Source organism: Dipodomys ordii, unplaced genomic scaffold (genome assembly GCF_000151885.1).
Source record: "Dipodomys ordii isolate 6190 unplaced genomic scaffold, Dord_2.0 Scaffold256, whole genome shotgun sequence".
NCBI lineage: Eukaryota > Metazoa > Chordata > Mammalia > Rodentia > Heteromyidae > Dipodomys > Dipodomys ordii.
Genome location: NW_012267472.1, coordinates 292,447 through 312,245, shown reverse-complemented (window position 1 = coordinate 312,245; position 19,799 = coordinate 292,447). Strand labels below are relative to the sequence as shown.

Sequence of the window (19,799 nt, the reverse complement as noted above, 5' to 3'; positions counted from 1 at the left end):
CTTAGGAGAAAGAACTTCCTACTACTCTCTTTCATTTACTAAGAGACTTGCTAGATCTAAGTCTCCTTGGTGTTTACTATTAAAGAAGGAACAGAAAAGATCTTATGGGACAGTTAAGGCCTCTATTGAAATAAGGTAATGGTTAGTTGGTGACAAACATCAAAACCCATTATATTTCTTAGAGATAAGCCGGAAACAAGTGCCTATCAGGCGACCAGCTGGTGACCACCCAAGAATGAAGCCCTGCAGCAAGGTTGTGTAACCTTTTGCCCTTTCAGGCGCCTAGCTGGTGACCGTCCAAGAATGAAGCCATGCAGCAAGATTATGTAACCTTTTGCCCTTTCTTATGGAGACTTCTGTTATAAAAGTTTGTTATCCTCTGCATTAAATCGCACTCAGCACTCAGCATCCACTCCTCTTGTGTGTGAGTTGTCTGTTTGCCATCTCCCCATCCGATTCCAGGTTCCTCCCCTAGGTGTCCTCCTTCGTCCCGACAGAACCCCGTCCGTGGCAAGAAGGCAAGTTTTGATAATCTGCTAAATCTCCAAGCCATCTTTAGCTTTTTTAGAAACATGTTCCTGAAGCTGAATCTTTTTTTTTCTGTTCTTCAATCTTGGACACCCTTAGGTTCATAAAATGGAATGTCAAACAGTGAGAAATAAAAGAATCTCATCAGAGATCCTTCCATTCTTTCTTGCTGTTGACAATGAATAAAGATTCTGGAACCATGGCTGGGAGAGAAGACAAATGAGAGAGTCAGAAAAGAACCTGTGTGATTTTACCCTAGAAGTTCCTGGTCAGACCATGATAGGTGGGCAGAAAAAGCATAAAGTCTTCTTTTGGGAGAAGAAACATTCCTGAATCAAGTAGAACATTAAAGTATCCAGGAATGACAAATCCACAGAAGACTAAAGCCTTATGTGTTACTAAACACTATTAACAGAAAATACACCCCAAAATGTAGATCCATAAAATGCAAAGAAACACAACTTATATAGGTATGTTCTTTTGCTTATACTTGTTGGTTGATGACACAGGAAATTCTATTATCTAGTGTTCAGTTTTTTTCCCCATTTACCCACAATAGTAATTGTTAATATAAAATACATGAACTTTGCAGTGACATTTACAAAAAGCGAAAATTTATTCTGTTTACTTCAGTGAGGTTGTTTTTGATAGGAAACACAGAATGAATCTTTTAAAAGCAGTGTTTGCACATTAGTACTGGGTTTTTCTACATTATAAGAATATTTTCTTTCTTTGAAAAATTAAAGTGGAGCTGGGAAGGTGGCTCAGTGGTAAAGTGCTTGTCTTGCATGCCTGAGGCCCTGGGTTAGATACCTCAGCACCACATAAGCAAAAAGAAAAAGCTGGAAGTGGTACTGTGTTTCAAGTAGTAGCGGGCTAGCTTGGAGCTGAAGAACTGAGGGACAGCACCCAGGCCCAGAGTTCAGGCCCCACGACTAGACTGAAAGAAAGAAGAGAAAAACTTAAAAGTTAATTTATTATAGCCTACGTGTTCACATTCACAATACTTAAGATGAGGAGTGTTACAAATTTCAAAGTGGGATATTTTCTGTGTGTTTTGGGATTTGGACTGTCCTCATCCACATTAGTGACTGAACAATCTGCCTTTAAATTGTCAAGTTTTCTATTTCATCTTATTTTATTAGAATAGAATCTGAATTTAAAAGAGAACATTGTAACTGGGCTCTCATGTCTAATGGCTGTAATCTTAGCTACTCAGAAGGCTGAGATCTGAGGAAAGTTAGTATTATCCCAACCTTTGCTCCTCAGCTCCACCAAGACTTGAGCTCTTCCAGACCTAGAGTTCCCTCCATACTGGTGACCACTCCCTCCCTCTACCCACACCTACCTGAGCATGTACCTGCCCAACTTCCTGCCCCCAGCTCCTGTTGCTACCTGAAGACAGACACATGCATGTGCTCCCTCTCCTGGGAAATATTGTCCCTCTTGTAAACCTTATAATAATCTTTCTCCTGTGCCTGCTTGTGGTCCCCTGGGATGCACATGATGGATCCCTACAAGGATCACAAAATGAAGCCATTGGTAAAAGAATGTCTGAGAGACTTATCTCCAATAAAATAGTCAAAGTAGCTGGAAGGGGAGGTGTGGCTTAAGTGGTACAACATTATCATTGAACCAAATAATTTCATGGTCATTTTCCAGACCTTGAGTTCAAGTATCAGGACAAGCACACACATATCAAGGTCATTCAAATTATATTTTAACAATTAAATTGGAATACATAGATAGGAAGTCTCTCTCTCTCTCTCTCTCTCTCCATTTTTGTTGGTTGTGGGGGCCTAAACTCTGAACCTGGGAACTGTTCCTCAGCTCCTAAACTCAAAGCTAGCACTCTACTACTTGAGCTACAGTGCACTGCCAGCGTTTCCTGCTTATGTGGTTCTGAGGAATCAAACTCAGGGTCTCATTCATGCAAAGCAAGCACTCTACCACTGAACCACCTGCCCAGCCAGTCTCTCTCATTTTAAGTGATGTAAAATAGACTAATTATATTAATGCAGAAATTGTAATTTGTCAAGAACAGACACAATAATTGGAGTATATCTGTGCCAGGCGCATTTTGAAAGTTTCAAACACCATAGGAAGTGCAGAGGGTGAAAAGAAGATCACTATGTTTATATAACACATATTCAAGGAATGTTTACCATTCATTGGCTTCAAATCACAAAAACCAAGTTTAAAAAGCCACATGGGTGAGTACCAGAATCTCTAGGTTCAGTCTCTAGACTCTCCTTGTCTAGAGAACCAGAGGATTCTCAGCCAGTTTCTTGCACCTGCAGGAATAAGGGCTAATGGCAGCACAATTCCATTAGGCCATAAAATATCATCAACCTCAGACTGGGGAAAGATGGTAAGGGCAGACTTTGGCTGGCGACTCAGATTGCTTCAAGTTACAGCTCCCAAGTTCCTCTGAAGAAGAGACACTGGGCTTCTTCCTTTTGGCTCTGACTATGGAATGCAAAGCTGTATTTCAGAGCACTTCCAGCAGCAAGGCAAAAGGAAATAAACTTGAATTTGCAAACTAAAAACACCAACAGTGGCCAAGTAGGTTCAAGTGCCTTACCCCGGCCCCCCTCCACTCTTTCAAAGGATCTGTGCCTCAATAGAAACTACAATACCCATAACACGATGCATTCAACTAGAGGAAGTGGGCTTGTTACAGGGTTTGGACTGGCACCAGACACTTGGTCCTAAGTGTGCATAGATGCATGGGGACCTTTCTCTCCCAGCTGCGGGTACTAAGGTGAGTTTCTTCTTGAAAAGTCAGTTTACCTCCTGAAACATTGTGAGATCAACCAAAACAAAGAAATGTATTAGGATCACTAGATAATTTGGCTTTTTAATTCTTAGTTTTATTAATGTAATTGAGGTTATGAGATTCCATGGTTATTGATTTTGTTTTTGTTCAAAAGTATGTTCCTCTGAATATAAATTAGGTGGCTGTTTTGCCTTAAAAATGTGAATATCTCCCCTCTCACTTTAAAAAGGTATTTGCAGCTGGGTGCCAGTAGCTCATGCCTGTAATCCTATGTACTAAGGATGCTGAAATCTGAGGATGCTGCTCCAAAGCCAACTCAGGCAAGAACAGTCATGAGTTTTCTCTCCAATTAACCACCAAAAATACGGAAGTGGCCTTGTGGTTCAGGTGGTGTAGAGGTCACCTTCAGCAGAACAGCTCAAGGATACTGCTCAGGCCCAGAGTTCAAGCCACAAGATCAGGTATTTACATATACTTAGCTGATTGAATCTGAGATTATTTACCCCTTCCCTAATACATATATATATATATAATATATATGTATATATACACATATATACATATATATGAATAAAATAGCAGAATTTTAAGGTAGACATACTTTATAATCTTAGAATTGAATAGATTGGTCAAACTCTACCCATTATTTTTCCAGAAACTCCCAAATTCCCTCTATGAAATTTTAAGGAGTTTTTGGTTATTGGTATATGAAATTTGCCTTTTCTTTAATAATTTTTCCCTCCTTTTGTTGTTGGTCCTGTGCCTTGAACTCAGAACATGGGCACTGTCTGTGAGCATTTGCTGTGCTGTACTTGCCTTTCTTTTATTAATTGCTTCAGGGACTAGTGAAAAGTTTCCTCACAGGGGTTTCTTAGAAAATGGTACTCCTTCTCCAAGACTCTTTCAAAAATGGTTGTCTAGAGTCATCAGGGTGAATGTGGGTGGAGATAGAGTTCAGGGTAGGTCTATGTTCATGTGAAGCTTGATAACTTGATCCAAACCAGTCTGTTTTTACTTTTCTGTTTTGCATATCTTGTTGTTTTGACTTTCTACCTGTTCTCTGATCCTAGAAGTTTCTGCCTGCTAGGGGTCCTCAGAATTGTCTTCCCAACTGCATCCATTACACTGTGGAATAAACCTTTTGCCTCCCTCTGTCATGTCAGACATCCTCAGCTTTTCTCTTAAGAATTTGTTGTGATTGTTGATGATCCTTTCCACACATCATGATTGGGAAGGATTGTGTAGGAAATATTCATGCCTGATATTCAGTCCTCCAGTGCATAGGTTCTCCATGCCTCTTTTAGTGGACCTGAGCTATTCCTCATTAAAATGGAGATCATGAAGCACATTTGGCTATATAGACGTCAACTTTGGAGCAACTATAAAATATGAAGGAAAAATAATACTTTCTTTCTGTAAAAGTTAAAAGTTCCTGAGAGGCAAAGAGATAAGGATCTGGTATAAATGGGTGCTTCCTAGACTAGCTATGTCACATAGTTTTCATTGTTCAAGGGTACATTATTCAAACATTCATTTCTATGTATTATGTTCATTGTACTAGTAGAAATAGAATTCACTTCCTACAATATTTTTGAATTGTTCAATGCTCACAGAGTAAGTCTCATTATTTGTTATACAAATATTATATCCTCTTCCTTCATTCATCTCAATGATTGACTGTTCCAGATGCTGAGGTAGAAGGTACAAGTATGGTACGGTATTCAGGGATAAATTATGGTTCTGACGTCCTCTGGAGGAAAAGGTGAACGAATGGAAAACATGGAGCTCATTCATAACACTTCTAGAATTCCTTTGGCAGGAGATGTAGTGCACCCCTCATGGGTTCCACTATGCCTGGAGATTCCTCTGGTTGCAATGATGCACCACCATGGAGGGCATGTGGATTATGGAGAGCCTGTGGATTTCACATCTTGTCTACTGTTGTGCTGGTGGAAGTCTTCCAATATGCACTGCATAACTGTTCTCAAGGAGTGACGTGATCAGTGGTACCTTGCTGGCCCCCATGCTTTTCAGCCTTTTTGGACAAGCTCACCCTGACATCTGCAACTGGCTGCTGCTGAGGCCTTTTGGACTAATGCCTGTCTCCATCCCATACCTCTATATCAGAGATGTGTCCTGTTTCATGGTTTTGTATCAGTTACTGTGCAAGGTTGTGTTATGTATCCATACATGCTGGTAGTAGAGCTAGGTATGGTTTTCAAGGGTGGGGTAGTTTTTGATGCCTCTAGCAGGAATAATTGTGTTCTCACTAACTGCATAAATACTCTGAGATTACTATGCAATCACCTTAACTTATGTTGCTTGTTCAGTTGATATAACCATATTGATATAATAAGTTTGGGTCTCTGTTTGCTATTGAGGTTTAGAGGGCTCTTAGTCACTGCTGCAGATTTTTGGGAATATTGGTTGCATTTTTGCTACCCTAAATGTTCTTGCTAGTGCTACTACTTCTGCTGTGAACCTTATCCAAACCATATATACAACACAACATGTTAATAGTTTGGCTTGATATGTTTCTGGTGCCCTGGGATGCAGGTGGGCTTAGATAAGGTTGTGATATGTTTTATGATTTGGAAACAGCAATGATGTATATTGATAATCAAGTAGACCTGCTAAAGACCCAGTTAAAAATGATGTGACAGGGGCTGGGAAGATGGCTCAGTGGTAGAGGGCTTGCCTTGCATGCATGAGGCCCTGGGTTCCATTCCTCATCACCATATAAACAAAAATAAAAAAGCCGGAAGTAGTGCTGTGGCTCAAGTGGTAGAGTGCTAGCCTTGAGCTGAAGAGCTGAGGGATAGCGCCCAGACCCAGAGTTCAGGCCCCATGAACAGACCCCCCCCCCAAAAAAATGATGTGACATGCTAATGGTTAGTACGTCTGTGTTATCCCTCAATATGATATGGGCCAATATCCAGTGACATATTTGAGGAATCTGGCCCTTTGATAATTTTTTGTTTTGGGGATCTGGTCATAGGGCTGAACTCTGGGCCTGGGCACTCTCCTTCAGCTCTTCACCTCAAGGCTTGCGGGTTACCACTTGAGTGACAGCGCCACTTCTTGCTTTTTTTCTTTTTGCTTATGCGGTGCTGAGGAATTAAACTCAGGACCTCATTCATGCAAGGCAAGGATTCTACCACTGAGCCACCTTCCCAGCCCTCCTTTGATAAATTAAGCTTAGACATTAGGCAGCATCAGTGTCAGAAATCTGATATTGATCAATCCACCCTATAGGTAGCACACCCTGCAGATTTAGCTGCATCAGTTCACCATTATATACAGGGATTCAGCCTGGGAAATAGCAATCCTTTTTCTATTTCTTAGGCATTTTTCTGTTTCTTGTTTTGGTATTCCTTTTTCTTCCATTCTTCCTGAGATGTAGGATCTGCTGCTTTTTCCAGGCTCAGGCTGATAGACACTTGCTCAATTTACAAAATAAAAAGGAGGACTTTTTGCAGACTCAGAGGTGCCAGGACTGTCAAGGTGTGAGCAAAAGCTCCACAACCATGGACTGCAACCTTCAGGGCTGCAAGTACTTGCCATTTTCATAGGAGGGAGTGTTCCTTTTAGCTTCTGGGTCTGGAGCCTTACCTGTAGGAGTTTGGTGGACAAAGGTTGAACTAGAATGAGGAAGGATGCACATGATTTGCAGTTGTTGCCACTTTGAGTCCTAGAACAATGTGATGCAAGAACTGGACAGATATAGAAAGTGTCTATAGTTAAGGATATTGCTGAAATAAAGAGAGATTCATCATTGGCCTTGTCGCTGTCTCTTCCATTATCCTCCCCTTTTTCTTCTGGAGCACTGCTGGTGTTGTCGCTGGCACAAGCAGTGGTAGTATGCTTACCTAGCATGCATGAAACCCTGGTTCAAGTCCTCACTACCACATACATAGGAACGCAAAATGTGGAATTTTGGCTCAAGTAGTAGGATGATAGTCTTGACTAAAAGAAGTTCAGTGACAGTGTCCATGCACTGAGTTCAAACCCCAGGGTTGGGACATAAAACACAAGAAATGCAAGTTGGGTGCTGGTTCTTCATGTCTGTAATCCTTGCTGTTCAATAGGCTGAAACCTGAGGATCCCAGTTCAAAGTCAGCCTGGCCAACAACATGTGTGAGACACTTATCTCCAGTGACCACTAGAAATCCAGAAGTGTGTTATGGCTCACATGGTAGAGTACTTAAGCTCAGAGATGGTTCCCAGGCTCAGAGTACAAGTGCCACGACCGACCAAAAAAAAAAGATAAAAATATAAGTAAATGCATCAGAAATATAGGCTTGAACAATGAAAACTACACTTCACATGTAGTCTTGGAAGTACTCCAATTCTTTCTGGTCCTTTTCTCCTTGCCTCTCAGGAATTTACTTTTTTTGAATGAAATTAATTTTTCTTTATATTATTAGAGGTGCTTTTAAGTTGAAGTCTATAAATCCAAATATGCCCTTTGATTTCCATTCTCATGAGGAATAATTCAGGTCCACAAAGGAAATATGGAAAACCTATACACTGGAGAGCTAAAACCAGGCATGAAACTTTCCAATCCAAACCATCTCAATTATATTGCATGTAAAGGATCACCAAAAATCACAATAAATATTTAAGAGACAAAAATCGGATCTCTGAATATGTGAGAGGGAGACAGTTGCAGACCCTGGGGTGCCTGCCAGGAGCAGGCAAACTGTGAACAAAGGCTTCAGGGCAATTGACTCCTACCCTCAGGGTTGCAAGTCCTTGCCCTTTCTTGGTTTGAGGAAGTGTGTGTTCTAGCTGTTTGGCCTGGGGCTTTAAGTGAAGGGAGGCTTTGGCGGAAAAGATAGATTGAAGTAGAATGAGGAAAGGTGTGTGCTGTTTGCACTTTTTGGCACAGTGGGCGTAGACCAATATTACACAAGCATTTGAGAAATATAGCAGAATTGTACCATCAGCCATCTCTCTGTCTCCACAGATGAATGGATCCAAAAGTTGTGGTATCTATACACAATGGAATATTATGCAGCCATTAGAAATGGCATTTGCAGGGAAATGGATGGAGCTAGAAGGAATCATGTTGAGCAAGGTAAGCCAAGAACGAAGAGACAAATGGTACATGGTCTCCCTGATAAGTGGATGCTAAATCCAAAATGTTAGGTGATACGACAAAACTAACAGGACTTAAGAAACAAAGAACTCCCACTCATCTGGTTGAACCACTGTTAAATATCTCCATGCTGCTGATCACATATATGGTATATAACATGTGAGCACTGTTGTATATTACAGACGGTGATAGACAATTTGCTCCAGGAAAGTTAGAATGAACTTGTGACTTTAAATGAGCATCATTATTCCACAATACAGTGAATTTCCAGAAATTATGTAATCAGTTAATTACAATAAAAAAAAACCTCCTGGAAGGGAGGGAGGGAGGGGATGATAGGGGGAAAACAATGGAGGGGGTAACAATGTTCAAGAGGAAGTGTACTCATTACCTCACTCATGTAACTGTAACCCTCTTTATAGTATCTTTACAACAAAAAAAAATAAAAAGAAGAAGAAAAAAAAAGAATCCCTGTGAGGAACCTTTTCACTAGTTACCTGAAGAAATTATTAAAGGAAATCCAAGTAGAGCACAGCAAATGCTCACAGACAGTGACCAAGCTCTGAGTTGAAGCTTCAGGACCAACAGAAAAAGAAAAAACATAAAACCCTTAAATAAAAAGCAAAATTCAGAAACAGCCAAAAACTCATTTTCATTTAATAGATAGAATTGGGAATTTTCTGAAAAAATTAATTGTTTGATTTTGCAAAATCTAAATCAACACAAGGATTATGATGCATATGCACATAATCATCTTCTTATTCTATGCCAGTGTGTAAATTACACTAATGGAAAATGACCCGTTATAAGTTCAGTGTCTATGAGTACGTTTGGAAGATGAGAGGGGAGGTATTAAACAATGTAAAGCAAAACAGAGATATAATTTACACTCAGCAGAACACAGGCATACAACAAAAAGAAAGGTATGAGAAACACAGTCTCATAACCTCAATTTCATTATTAGAACTAAGTACCAAAAAGTCAATGCATGCAATTCTCCCCATATATATCCATTTTCTGGTTGGTCTTACAATATTTCACCAAGGAAACAGTGGTTTTGAAGAAGAAACTCAGCTCCCACAGCAGGGAGAGAAAAGTCCCAATGCATCCAAGCACTCTTCTAACCAGAGGTAAAGCAAGGTGGCGCCGAGCATTATGGGAATTGTAGTCTCCACGGAGGGCTTTTGGTTTGAAAGTCCTGAGTTGTTTTTGTTTTTGGAGGGCGGAAGTGGCACGGAGATCCTTTTGCGCATGCATCTCTCCGCCCACCTGGGGGGTTTTAAGCCTGCCCCTTCTAGATTCTTTCCCTTTGCCTTGCTGCTGGAAGTGCTCTGATGTAAAGTTCGGCCTACCATAGGTGGGAGCCAGGAGGCAGGCGCCCAGCTCTGCGCACTGGAGCTTGGGAGCTGTAACTTGAAGGAATCTTAAGCTTTGGAACTGATGTCAGGTAGGAACTGTGGGATTGCTGCTGGAGTCTATCCTCCACGGGTTTCTGATTCTGTTTTTTCTTGGTCGTTGGTGGGGCTTGAACATTGGGCCTGCAAACAACGTTCCTGAGCTCCTCAGCTCATAAAGGGAGCTTTACACTTGAGCCAAAGCACCCGTTTTCCCCTCCACGCTTTTCTCCACTCTGGGGTTGATAATTTGCTTGAGGTTCAGGAGTTTGTGCTGCCATTAGCTTCTGGGCCCTGAGGTGCAAGAACCTGTTTCCCAAATGTCTGAGAGCAAGCTGGGTGATTCTGCAGACAAGGAGAGCCCAAGAGCTGTGCATTTGTACTCCAAGACCAAGGGATTTTTCTATTAACGCATGTGACTTTATTTGCTTTGCCCAGGTGGAAGAGGAGTACAGGAAGAATTCTAGTGAAATTGTGATGTGTGTGCCTGCCTTGAGTCCTCTTACATTGAAGTTGTATTTAGGGCTTCTGTGTTGTTTCTCCTAGACATAATCTGTTTGGCTTGAAGTTTTTATCTCCTTGCTTGAGTTCACAAATATTTGTTCACCTTCCTGTTTCTAGAGACAGTTGTACAGGGGATATTGGCGTAGTGAGTGCTGGTCCTGTATTTTTAGGAATGAAGCCTAGCAATGTTTGAACCAGAGCACCCTATGAATAAGAACCTCCCTCCTAAATGGACAGACTTTTTCAATTCTGAGAAGCCCAAAAGGGAAGAAGCAGAAAAGCACAGGAAGGGGAAGATGTTGCTAGCTTTCCTTGCCTTTTGCAAAAATTGTTGCTACTTCCCTAAGCACCAGATTCAGGTGGTACTCTTTCCTACATCACTCTCAATCACTTTGTGTTGTTGCAAGATTTAAGCTAATTTCTAGGAGTCATGATGAGCTGGCTTGAGTTATCAGAAGGTGCCTGAGGCTGTGGTTTGGGAAGGTGTGGTAATTGTTATGACTGAAAATATCAATTCATATAGTAATCCCTAATCCTCTTATTTCTAATTTATTCAGCCTGGGTTACCACTATAATTTTTAGTATGTATTCATTGAAACTTATCTTAAATATCCCATCTATGGGTTTGTTAATGCTAGCGCTAATGTGTTGGCTGTGCCTAGTAGTTCAGAAAGTGTTGGTCGGGGACATTTGGCCTTAAATGAAAAATCACAGAGGAAAACTTGATGTAATATGTCTTACTCAAGGTTGTATGCTTTGTAGGTGATGCTTATCTTCACTTCTGTCACTCCTATATGGAGTATTTTATTTTATTTTATTTTTTGTCTTTTCTTTTTTGGTACTGGGGATCAAACCCAGGACGTTGCATTGCTAGGCAAGCGCTTTGCCACTGAGCTACATCCCAGCCCTGGAGTATTTTATGTTGTATCTTTAGGGCCAGGGATCTTCCCATGACTCTTTAGGGAAATGAACATTAGGGACTCCTCAAACGTGGGTTTACCTCATCTTTACTCATGTCCCTTTGGCCAATTCATGTTAAATGGCAAATTGCAAATCATTGCATATGTTTGCAATGGATACAGTGAAATGTGCCATTTGACAACCATTATTGAAATAGTATAGCACAAGAAATATATTCTGTACATAGTTTCCTCTGTAACGTTGGGTGAAAACTACTTAGTTACATCATACATGCTTTCCATGATGTTTAAATATGTAAATGAATGAGCTAGAAAACAAATTCCAATGGATTCCTAGGATACCTTTGCATTAAAAAAAGTAGTTCATACATCCTGAAGTATATTCAGTAAAAATTACTTTTAGTGGCAATGTGATATGTTTTTGCTTTCAGTTATTCAATATTTTTTGTAGGAACATTCAGTTTTATAAATGTAGTATGTACATAAACATAGAAAGTCTCACAGATTCATTTCTGAATATGTCATTTGTCTTGTATCCCAGCCATGCTTCCAGAATCTTCTGCTCATTGTCAGCAGCAAGACAGAATGAATGGATCTCTGGTGAGTTGTTTTTTTATTTCTCATTAGGTTTTATTCCATTATATGAACCTAAAGATGTTCAAGAATTTAAAACAATTCCAACCACACAGATTCAGCCTCAAGAACATATTCAGATGGCTTATAGATTATCAGATTAAGATTGCTTGTAGATTTAGCAGATTAAATGGTTATATTCTTTCTAAGTTGAATGCAGATTGGCTTCAGAATGTCTAGGTTTCATCTTGTCATAAAATGTAATCAAATCTATTTCGTGATGTAATGACACCGAGCAGGTTACTTCTCATGGAAGGTGAAGGATAGCTTGTAAACAGATCACATCCTCATGAGCAACATTAAACTATTTCAATGAAATTTTCCTGGAATTGCTGAAATAGTGTTATGGACACACACACATTCATGTGTTTTTAAGTAATGATTAACCTATATGTACTTAAATTCCTCTCCATATATAGTACTTGGACGACTTCATGGTCTTGGCCTTACTTGAAACTTAGGCTATATTTGTGGCTAAACTTTATGGTCTTTCTACAAATTCCTGTTTGTTTTCTAAAGTATCCTCACAAAATTTCTTTCCTCTATTTTCTCTCTCTATTTTTGATTTTCTATTCACTAGTGTTGGTTATTTTTCTCTTTCTCTCTCTTTGTATCTATCTTTCTATCATTTCTCTTACTTTTCTCATTCCCTCTTTCCTCCATATGTGTCTCAGTTGTTTCTTTTCTTCAAATGATCTATCTGGGAACTACTTTTTCTTAGTGATCAGTTTTATTTGTTGACATGGCTCTTAGGTTTGACATTTTTCTTACCAGTTGTATAGGAAAATTGTTCCCTAGAGAGTTCTACAGGATTCCAGAAACAAAATTAGAAAATCACAAAAACCTAAATAGATAGACTTAGGGAAAACCAGGGTTCCAAAGGTTCTCTGGCACTTGTTCCCTTGGTGCAAGCAATCAAGCATAGTTCCTTGAGTGCACACAGGGATGATTACCATTGATAACATGCAAAAATGAAGTATCTATATTAATAGTACAATCAGAGCCACAACAGGTTGTGAGAAAAACATGTTTCCTTATTCTCCTGAGACAGAAGACTGGCTCCCAGAGAAAATGCAGACATGAAGTTCACCTTACCTAGCCTTGAAGGTGAACAGCAGCTCAGTTTCTGATGCTATCTTTCCAACAGTAAGGAAAAGGCCTGCCCTCCAGTCTCTTAACCCGATCCTGAATTCTTTTAACCCTTCTGCAGCCAGCTCTCAGTGTTCTCATTTTGGTCAGGTTGGAATTCCAACCTCTCAAACCTTTTCCCCCTTCAGCTCAACTTCAGAGTTCCCTACAGAAAAGTATTTCCTTCCCCCAAATGATAAACTACAAGAAAATCAGTTTTCTCCTGATTCTGTTATCTTTGGTCTAACTTCATTTGATGTGGTATCCTGTTTAGTTTTTCCTTCCCACTACTTTTGAATATTTTAATTCACTGCCAGTATATGAGAGGAAGTGGTTCTGATAAAAAAATATACAGTGACAAGGTGTTCTTTATTAGAAATATCACTTGTTGCAAAATCTCACAGATGTTTGCTCAGGAATTGATTTGGATCTCTGAGGAATTTTGCTATTAACTAACACAAGTGGAAATATATCCTGAGAAATCTACAGGAATATGTGACACATTTGAGTATTTGGTCATATTCATCATTTTTGTCATATTGAATGTTCCTTGAGCTTCTATACATTTTCCTTCACCTTCCATGAAGCCTATTAAAATGAAAAGAATATTTTATTCCCCTTCCACTATATTTTGTATTGTAGAATGTAGGCAAAGTTTACAAAACTTCATGGTAGCAGTTTTTTTTTTACATAGGATGGAAATATCAGGGTATCTGTGACCACTTTTCAATATTTAGTATTTAAACCAAACATGGTTAACCGAGGATATTTTTATGTGTGAATTCAATCAAATCTTATATGGGCCAAGTAAATCATTAGCTACTTTCTGGAGTAATGTTAGTATTTTTTAATATTCAGGTGGACGCTGCTTCTCATAGGTCTAGTGATGTTCTATGTTCTTTATTCCATGTCATATCCTGAATGTGTTCTGCTTGCTTAAGAGAGTGCATGTTAATAGAAAGTCTAAATAGTATTTAGGGTGAAGCAGTATATGTAAATGCAGAAAAATATTTGTTTAATTCATTGTTACTTTGATATGTACTAAAATTTTATCAAAAATGATAATATAATTTTTCAGACACCTCCTTAGACTTATTGTTGTCATGCCAGATTATTGTCTCCTTAGAGTTTTTATCTTGTCTCTATTGCTAGCAGCAGAAATGTGTTTGCATGGGTTAAGGAAACTGTAATTTTTTATTGGTCTTGGGGCTTGAATTCTGGGCCTGGTTGTTGTCCCTCAGGTCTTCAGGTCAAAGTGAGTGCTCTACCACTTGAGTCACAGTGCTACTTTCAGTTTTCTCATGGTTTATTGGAGATAAGTGTCTCATGGACTTTCCTGCCAGGGCTGGCCTTGAACCTTGATCCTCAGACCTCAGCCTCCTGAATAACTAGGAGGATAAGCCAGCAGAGCCCTGCCAAACTGTGTGTTTTAATGACCAGGTTTATATATTGTCAAATATTTCTAATTTGCTATTTAATTTTCCCAGTGAATAGATAACACAGCAAGCTGCAAACATTTTTTTTCCGTTTCTTTTTTTTTATTGTAAAGATACTATACAGAGGGTTACAGTTACATGAGTGAGGTAATGAGTACACTTCCTCTTGAACATTGTTACCCCCTCCATTGTTTTCCTCCTATCATCCCCTCCCTCCCTATCTTCCCCGTAGTTTTTTTTTTTTGATTGTGATTAAGGGATTACATAATTTCATGAATTTCACAGTATTGTGGAATAATGATGCTCATTTAAAGTCACAAGTTCATTCTAACTTTCCTGGAGCAAATTGTCTATCACAGTCTATAACATATAATGGTGTTCACATGTTATACACCATACATGTGATCAGCAGCATGGGGATATTTAGTAGTGGTTCGACCAGATGAGTGGGAGTTCTTTGTTTCTTAAGTCCTGTTAGTTTTGTCGTATCACCTACCATTTTGGATTTAGCATCCACTTATCAGGAAGACCATGTACCGTTTGTCTCTTCGCTCTTGGCTTACCTCGCTCAACATGATTCCTTCTAGCTCCATCCATTTCCCTGCAAATGCCATTATTTTGTCATTTCTAATGGCTGCATAATATTCCATTGTGTATAGATACCACAATTTTTGGATCCATTCATCTGTGGTGGGGCATCTGGGTTGTTTCCATATCCTAGCTATTGTGAACAGTGCTGCAATAAACATGGAGGTGCACGTGTCCTTGTATATTGGTTCCTGTTCAGGGTAGATGCCTAGAAGTGGTATGACTGGGTCATAAGGGAGGTCAATCTTTAGCTTTCTAAGGACCCTCCAGACTGCTTTCCAAAGTGGTTGTATAAGTGTACAATCCCACCAGCAGTGTAATAGGGTTCCTCTTTCTCCACATCCCCTCCAGCATTTGTCGTTGGCTGATTTGTGGATGTGGGACATTCTGACTGGGGTAAGGTGGTATCTCAGAGTTGTCTTTATTTGCATTTCCTTCACCACCAAGGATGATGAACATTTCCTCATGTGTTTCTTTGCCATTTTTATACATTTGAGAAGTCCCTCTTTAGTTCCCTTGCCCATTTAGTAATTGGTTTGTTAGGTTTGGGAGGGATTAGTTTCTTGAGTTCCCTGTATATACAGCATATTATCCCCTTGTCTGATATATTGCTGGTAAATATTTTTCCCAATTAGTTGGTTGTCTTTCTAGCTTGGTTGCGATATCTTTAGCTGTGCAGAAGCTTTTTATTTTGGTAGTCCCATTTTTCGGGTCTCTCTCCAACTTTTTGTGACCCTGGGACTCTGTTCAGGAAGTTCCTTCCTGTGCCTATTAGTTCAAGTGTTTCTCCTACTCTGTCCTGCGGTAGTTTCAGAGATTCAGGTTTAATGTTAAGGTCTTTAATCCATTTTGAGTTGATGTTGGTGCATGGTGATAGGCTGGGGTCCACTTTTAGTTTTCTAGCAAGCTGCAAACATTTTATGTAAGACAAAAGCATACCTGCAGCATAATGAAATTCCAGATTGGAATTCTCATGACCTAGGTCTAATTTCTTGATGGAAATGTGCCATTACAGAAGCTGATGTCATTTGATGATGTGGCTGTGTACTTCACATGGAAAGAGTGGCAGGATCTGGATACTAGTCAGCGGACCCTTCACAGAGATGTGATGCTGGAGACCTATAGGAACCTAAGGTCCTTGGGTGAGCAAAGGTCACTTTTTCTTAGAAGATCAAGTGCTTTTATTTTAGTAGACATTTGACTGTTTATGTTATCTAGGTATAAGATTGCAGTTCATTCCCAGCTAAAAAACTGCTAGTATAAAAGCCAGGCAAATTCAGATCTGGGAGCTTGGTGTTGTTTGCCTTTCGCACTACTGCATGAACCACAACTCCATTTTGGCTTTTGTTTTGGGGTATATTCTGTTTTTCCATGCCCAGGTTGGTTTGAAGCCTGCCTCTTCTGATCTTACCTCGTCAATGAAGGTTTACAGTTGTAAGACTTTGGGCCATAACATTTTCTAAAAAAAAAAAAAAGATTCCAGTCCATGGGAAGTGTCATTTCTTTGTAAGGGAAACTTCAACTTCATTATATGTAACCCAAGAGCTAAATTTATTCTCAATCTTTAAGATTTCTAATCAGTAGTTGGACAAAAGTTCTAAACTATGATCCAATAATAGGAGACTGACTTCCCAGACTTGGGGTAATTATTATAGGTGGATCTACAGTCTAGATAGAATATACATTACTACTGACAGTATGATCTGGAAATCAGTAGGTGAAAGTGTGTACTTGACACAGAGTTTAGTGCATCAAGATTGGAATTCTAGATACTCTGGAGGCTGAAATCTGAATATTTTGGTTGGAAGCCAGCAACTGTGGAAAAATGACCATGAAACTCTTATCTCCAATTAACCATTCAAAAACTAGAAATGTAGGCAAGACTCAAACTAGTAGAATGCTAGCTTTGAGCAAAAGAGCTGAGTTCAAGCCACACAATGGATACAATAAGCTCAAAGCTGGGGGAAACTCCACCATGGAGTTATTACGAATAGAGAAACTATGGGCTGGGAAGATGGCTCAGGGGTAGACCAATTCCCTTGCATGCTTGAGGCCCTGTGTTCGATATCTCAGCACCACCATAAAGCAGCGAAAAAAAGCTGGAATTGGTGTTGTGGCTCAAGTGATAGAGTGCTAGCCTTGTGCTTAACAGCTGAGAGACAGCTGCCATGCCCAGAGTTCAGGCCCCACAACTTGACCACCCCCCACAAAAACAATTGAGAAACCAGATTTAGGAGCAACCTTGTGAACAGGATGTCTGCCACCTTACATTAATGATGACCCAGCAAGAGCAATTGTTCTCCACTATTTCTTATTCACAGGGCATTGTGTTCCTAAACCTGAATTGATTGTGAAGCTGGAGCAAGGTGCAGAACCATGGATAAGAGAAACCTCAGACAAGAATTTTACAGGTGAGTTAAAGCATCTTGAATGGTGATGATGGATCCAGAACCCAGTGGGTCTGTTTATCTTGAGCGGTACAGAGCAATAGTATTCCTAATGCCCCTGAGTCATGTGTGGCAGAGAACTAGGTGATCCTTTGTCTCAAGGAATTTTCAATCCAGAATTCACGTGGAGACAAACTGAATTTGGTGTGCCAGTGTAGTTAATGTTAGCAATTCCCTTTTTCTGTAGAGAAGTCATTCATAATGAGAAAAAGACAATAAGAAATGTAGAAAGGAGATCTCATTTTCTTTTAAACTAGTATTATGCATGTAGGAAGAAAATAGGAGTATGCTAGGGCTGCTATCCTTTGATGGGGAGAATTTCTTATCAGTGGTGCTGGGCATAGAGGGCGATTCAGAATGGTAGCATTAAGAGCATGGAGATGAATAATTTCAGGAAATATTTCCTGGAGAAACATATAATAATCTGAAATACAGAAAAACATTATTTTGCATTCTAAAATGTCAGTACTACTTTCTTAATTACTACATTGCAGAGAAATATATATGTTCTGCATAAAGCAGTGCTTTGATGTTTGAAAATCTAGTAACAGAATGTGAGGAAATATCGTTATATTAAGGAATTTGTGGGTCTCATTTATGTTTTTGTCTATTTTTCTATTATTCATTTCAGATGTCCCAGTAATGGAGGATGTGATTAGCCCCTGTCAGGAAAGTCACAATAAATATATCTCTGACATAGCAGTCATGAATAGTAACCCAAGGGAGGAAAATGTGAGACTTATAAGAAGTTTTCATTTGAGCTCCATACAGAAGTCAGAACTGATTAAGAATAATGGGAACTCCTTAGGAATGAGGATAGAAAAGGTCGCTGGCTGTCAGAGCATGGGTATTTTCAGTGAACCTGGTAAGATGTGTGCAGCATATAGTCCTCATGTGTCTTCTGTAGTTGATGAATGTAAACAGTGTGAAAAATCTTTCCCTGAGAAGAAACAAACTGTTGTCCCTCAGAGAACACACACAGGAGAGAAACCTTATGAAAGTGACATGTGTCAAAATTCTTTCACCCAGAAATCAAAGCTTACTGTCCATCAGAGAACACACACAAAAGAGAAACCTTTTGAATGTAACATTTGTGGAAAATCTTTCATATGCAAAGCATATCTTACTAGACACCAGAGAACACACACAGGAGAAAAACCTTATGAATGTAACATGTGTGGAAAGTCTTTCACCCAGAAATCAAAGCTTACTGTCCACCAGAGAACACATACTGGAGAGAAACCTTATGAATGTAACATCTGTGGAAAGTCTTTCATCCAGAAATCAAAGCTTACTGTTCATCAGAGAACACACACAAAAAAGAAACCTTTTGAATGTAACATTTGTGGAAAATCTTTCATATGCAAGGCATATCTTACTAGACACCAGAGAACACACACAGGAGAGAAACCTTTTGAATGTAACATTTGTGGAAAGTATTTCTCCTGGAAGGCAAAGCTTACTCTCCACCAGAGAACACACACAGGAGAGAAACCTTATGAATGTAACAAGTGTGGAAAGTCTTTCACCCAGAAATCAAAGCTTACTCTTCACCAGAGAACACACACAAGAGAGAAACCTTATGAATGTAACATGTGTCGAAAGTCTTTCACGGAGAAATCAAAGCTTACTCTCCATCAGAGAACACACACAAAAGAGAAACCTTTTGAATGTAACATTTGTGGAAAATCTTTCTCCTGGAAGGCATATCTTACTCTGCACAAGAGAACACACACAGGAGAGAAACCTTATGAATGTAACAAGTGTGGAAAGTCTTTCGCCCAGAAATCAATACTTACTCGCCACCAGAGAGCACATACTAGAGAGAAACCTTATGAATGTAACATGTGTGGAAAGTGTTTCACCTGGAAGTCAAACCTTAATGTCCATCAGAATACACACAGGAAAGAAACCTTATGAATGTCATATGTGTGGAAAGTCTTTCAGCCAGAAGCAGACCTTACTGTCCACCAGAGAGCACACACAGGAGAGAAATTTTTATGAATGTAAGATGTATTGAAAATCTTTCACCAAGAAATCAAATCTTAATCTCCACCAGAGAACAAATAATAGAGAGAAACCTTATGAATGTAACTTCTGTAGAAAGTCTTTCACCCATAAAAGAAACCTTACTGTGCACTAGAAAACACACACATTAGAGAGACCTTATGAATGTAATATGTGTGGAAAGTCCTCTTGGAAGTCAAGCGTCAATGTTCATCAGATAATACACACAGGAAAGAAACCTTATGAATGTAACATGTGAGGAATGACTTTCACCTGGAAGTCAAACCTCACTGTCCATCAGAAAACACACAGGAAAGAAACCTTATAAATGTCA

The 19,799-nt window shown here is 39.4% G+C and overlaps 1 protein-coding gene and 1 pseudogene across 1 annotated transcript; both read left to right on the top strand.

The window, feature by feature from the left end:
* LOC106000995 overlaps nt 1–19,378 on the top strand; it is a 68,165-nt pseudogene extending 48,787 nt beyond the window's left edge.
* Nucleotides 9,848–18,387, top strand: LOC106000992 (zinc finger protein 717-like). The gene is made up of 6 exons (XM_013036185.1): nt 9,848–9,855; nt 11,768–11,826; nt 16,027–16,153; nt 17,333–17,422; nt 18,090–18,323; nt 18,383–18,387. The coding sequence occupies exons 1-6, from the start codon at nt 9,849–9,851 to the stop codon at nt 18,385–18,387; spliced, it is 522 nt and encodes a 173-aa protein (XP_012891639.1). The 5' UTR covers nt 9,848.
* Nucleotides 19,379–19,799: the final 421 nt, after the last annotated feature.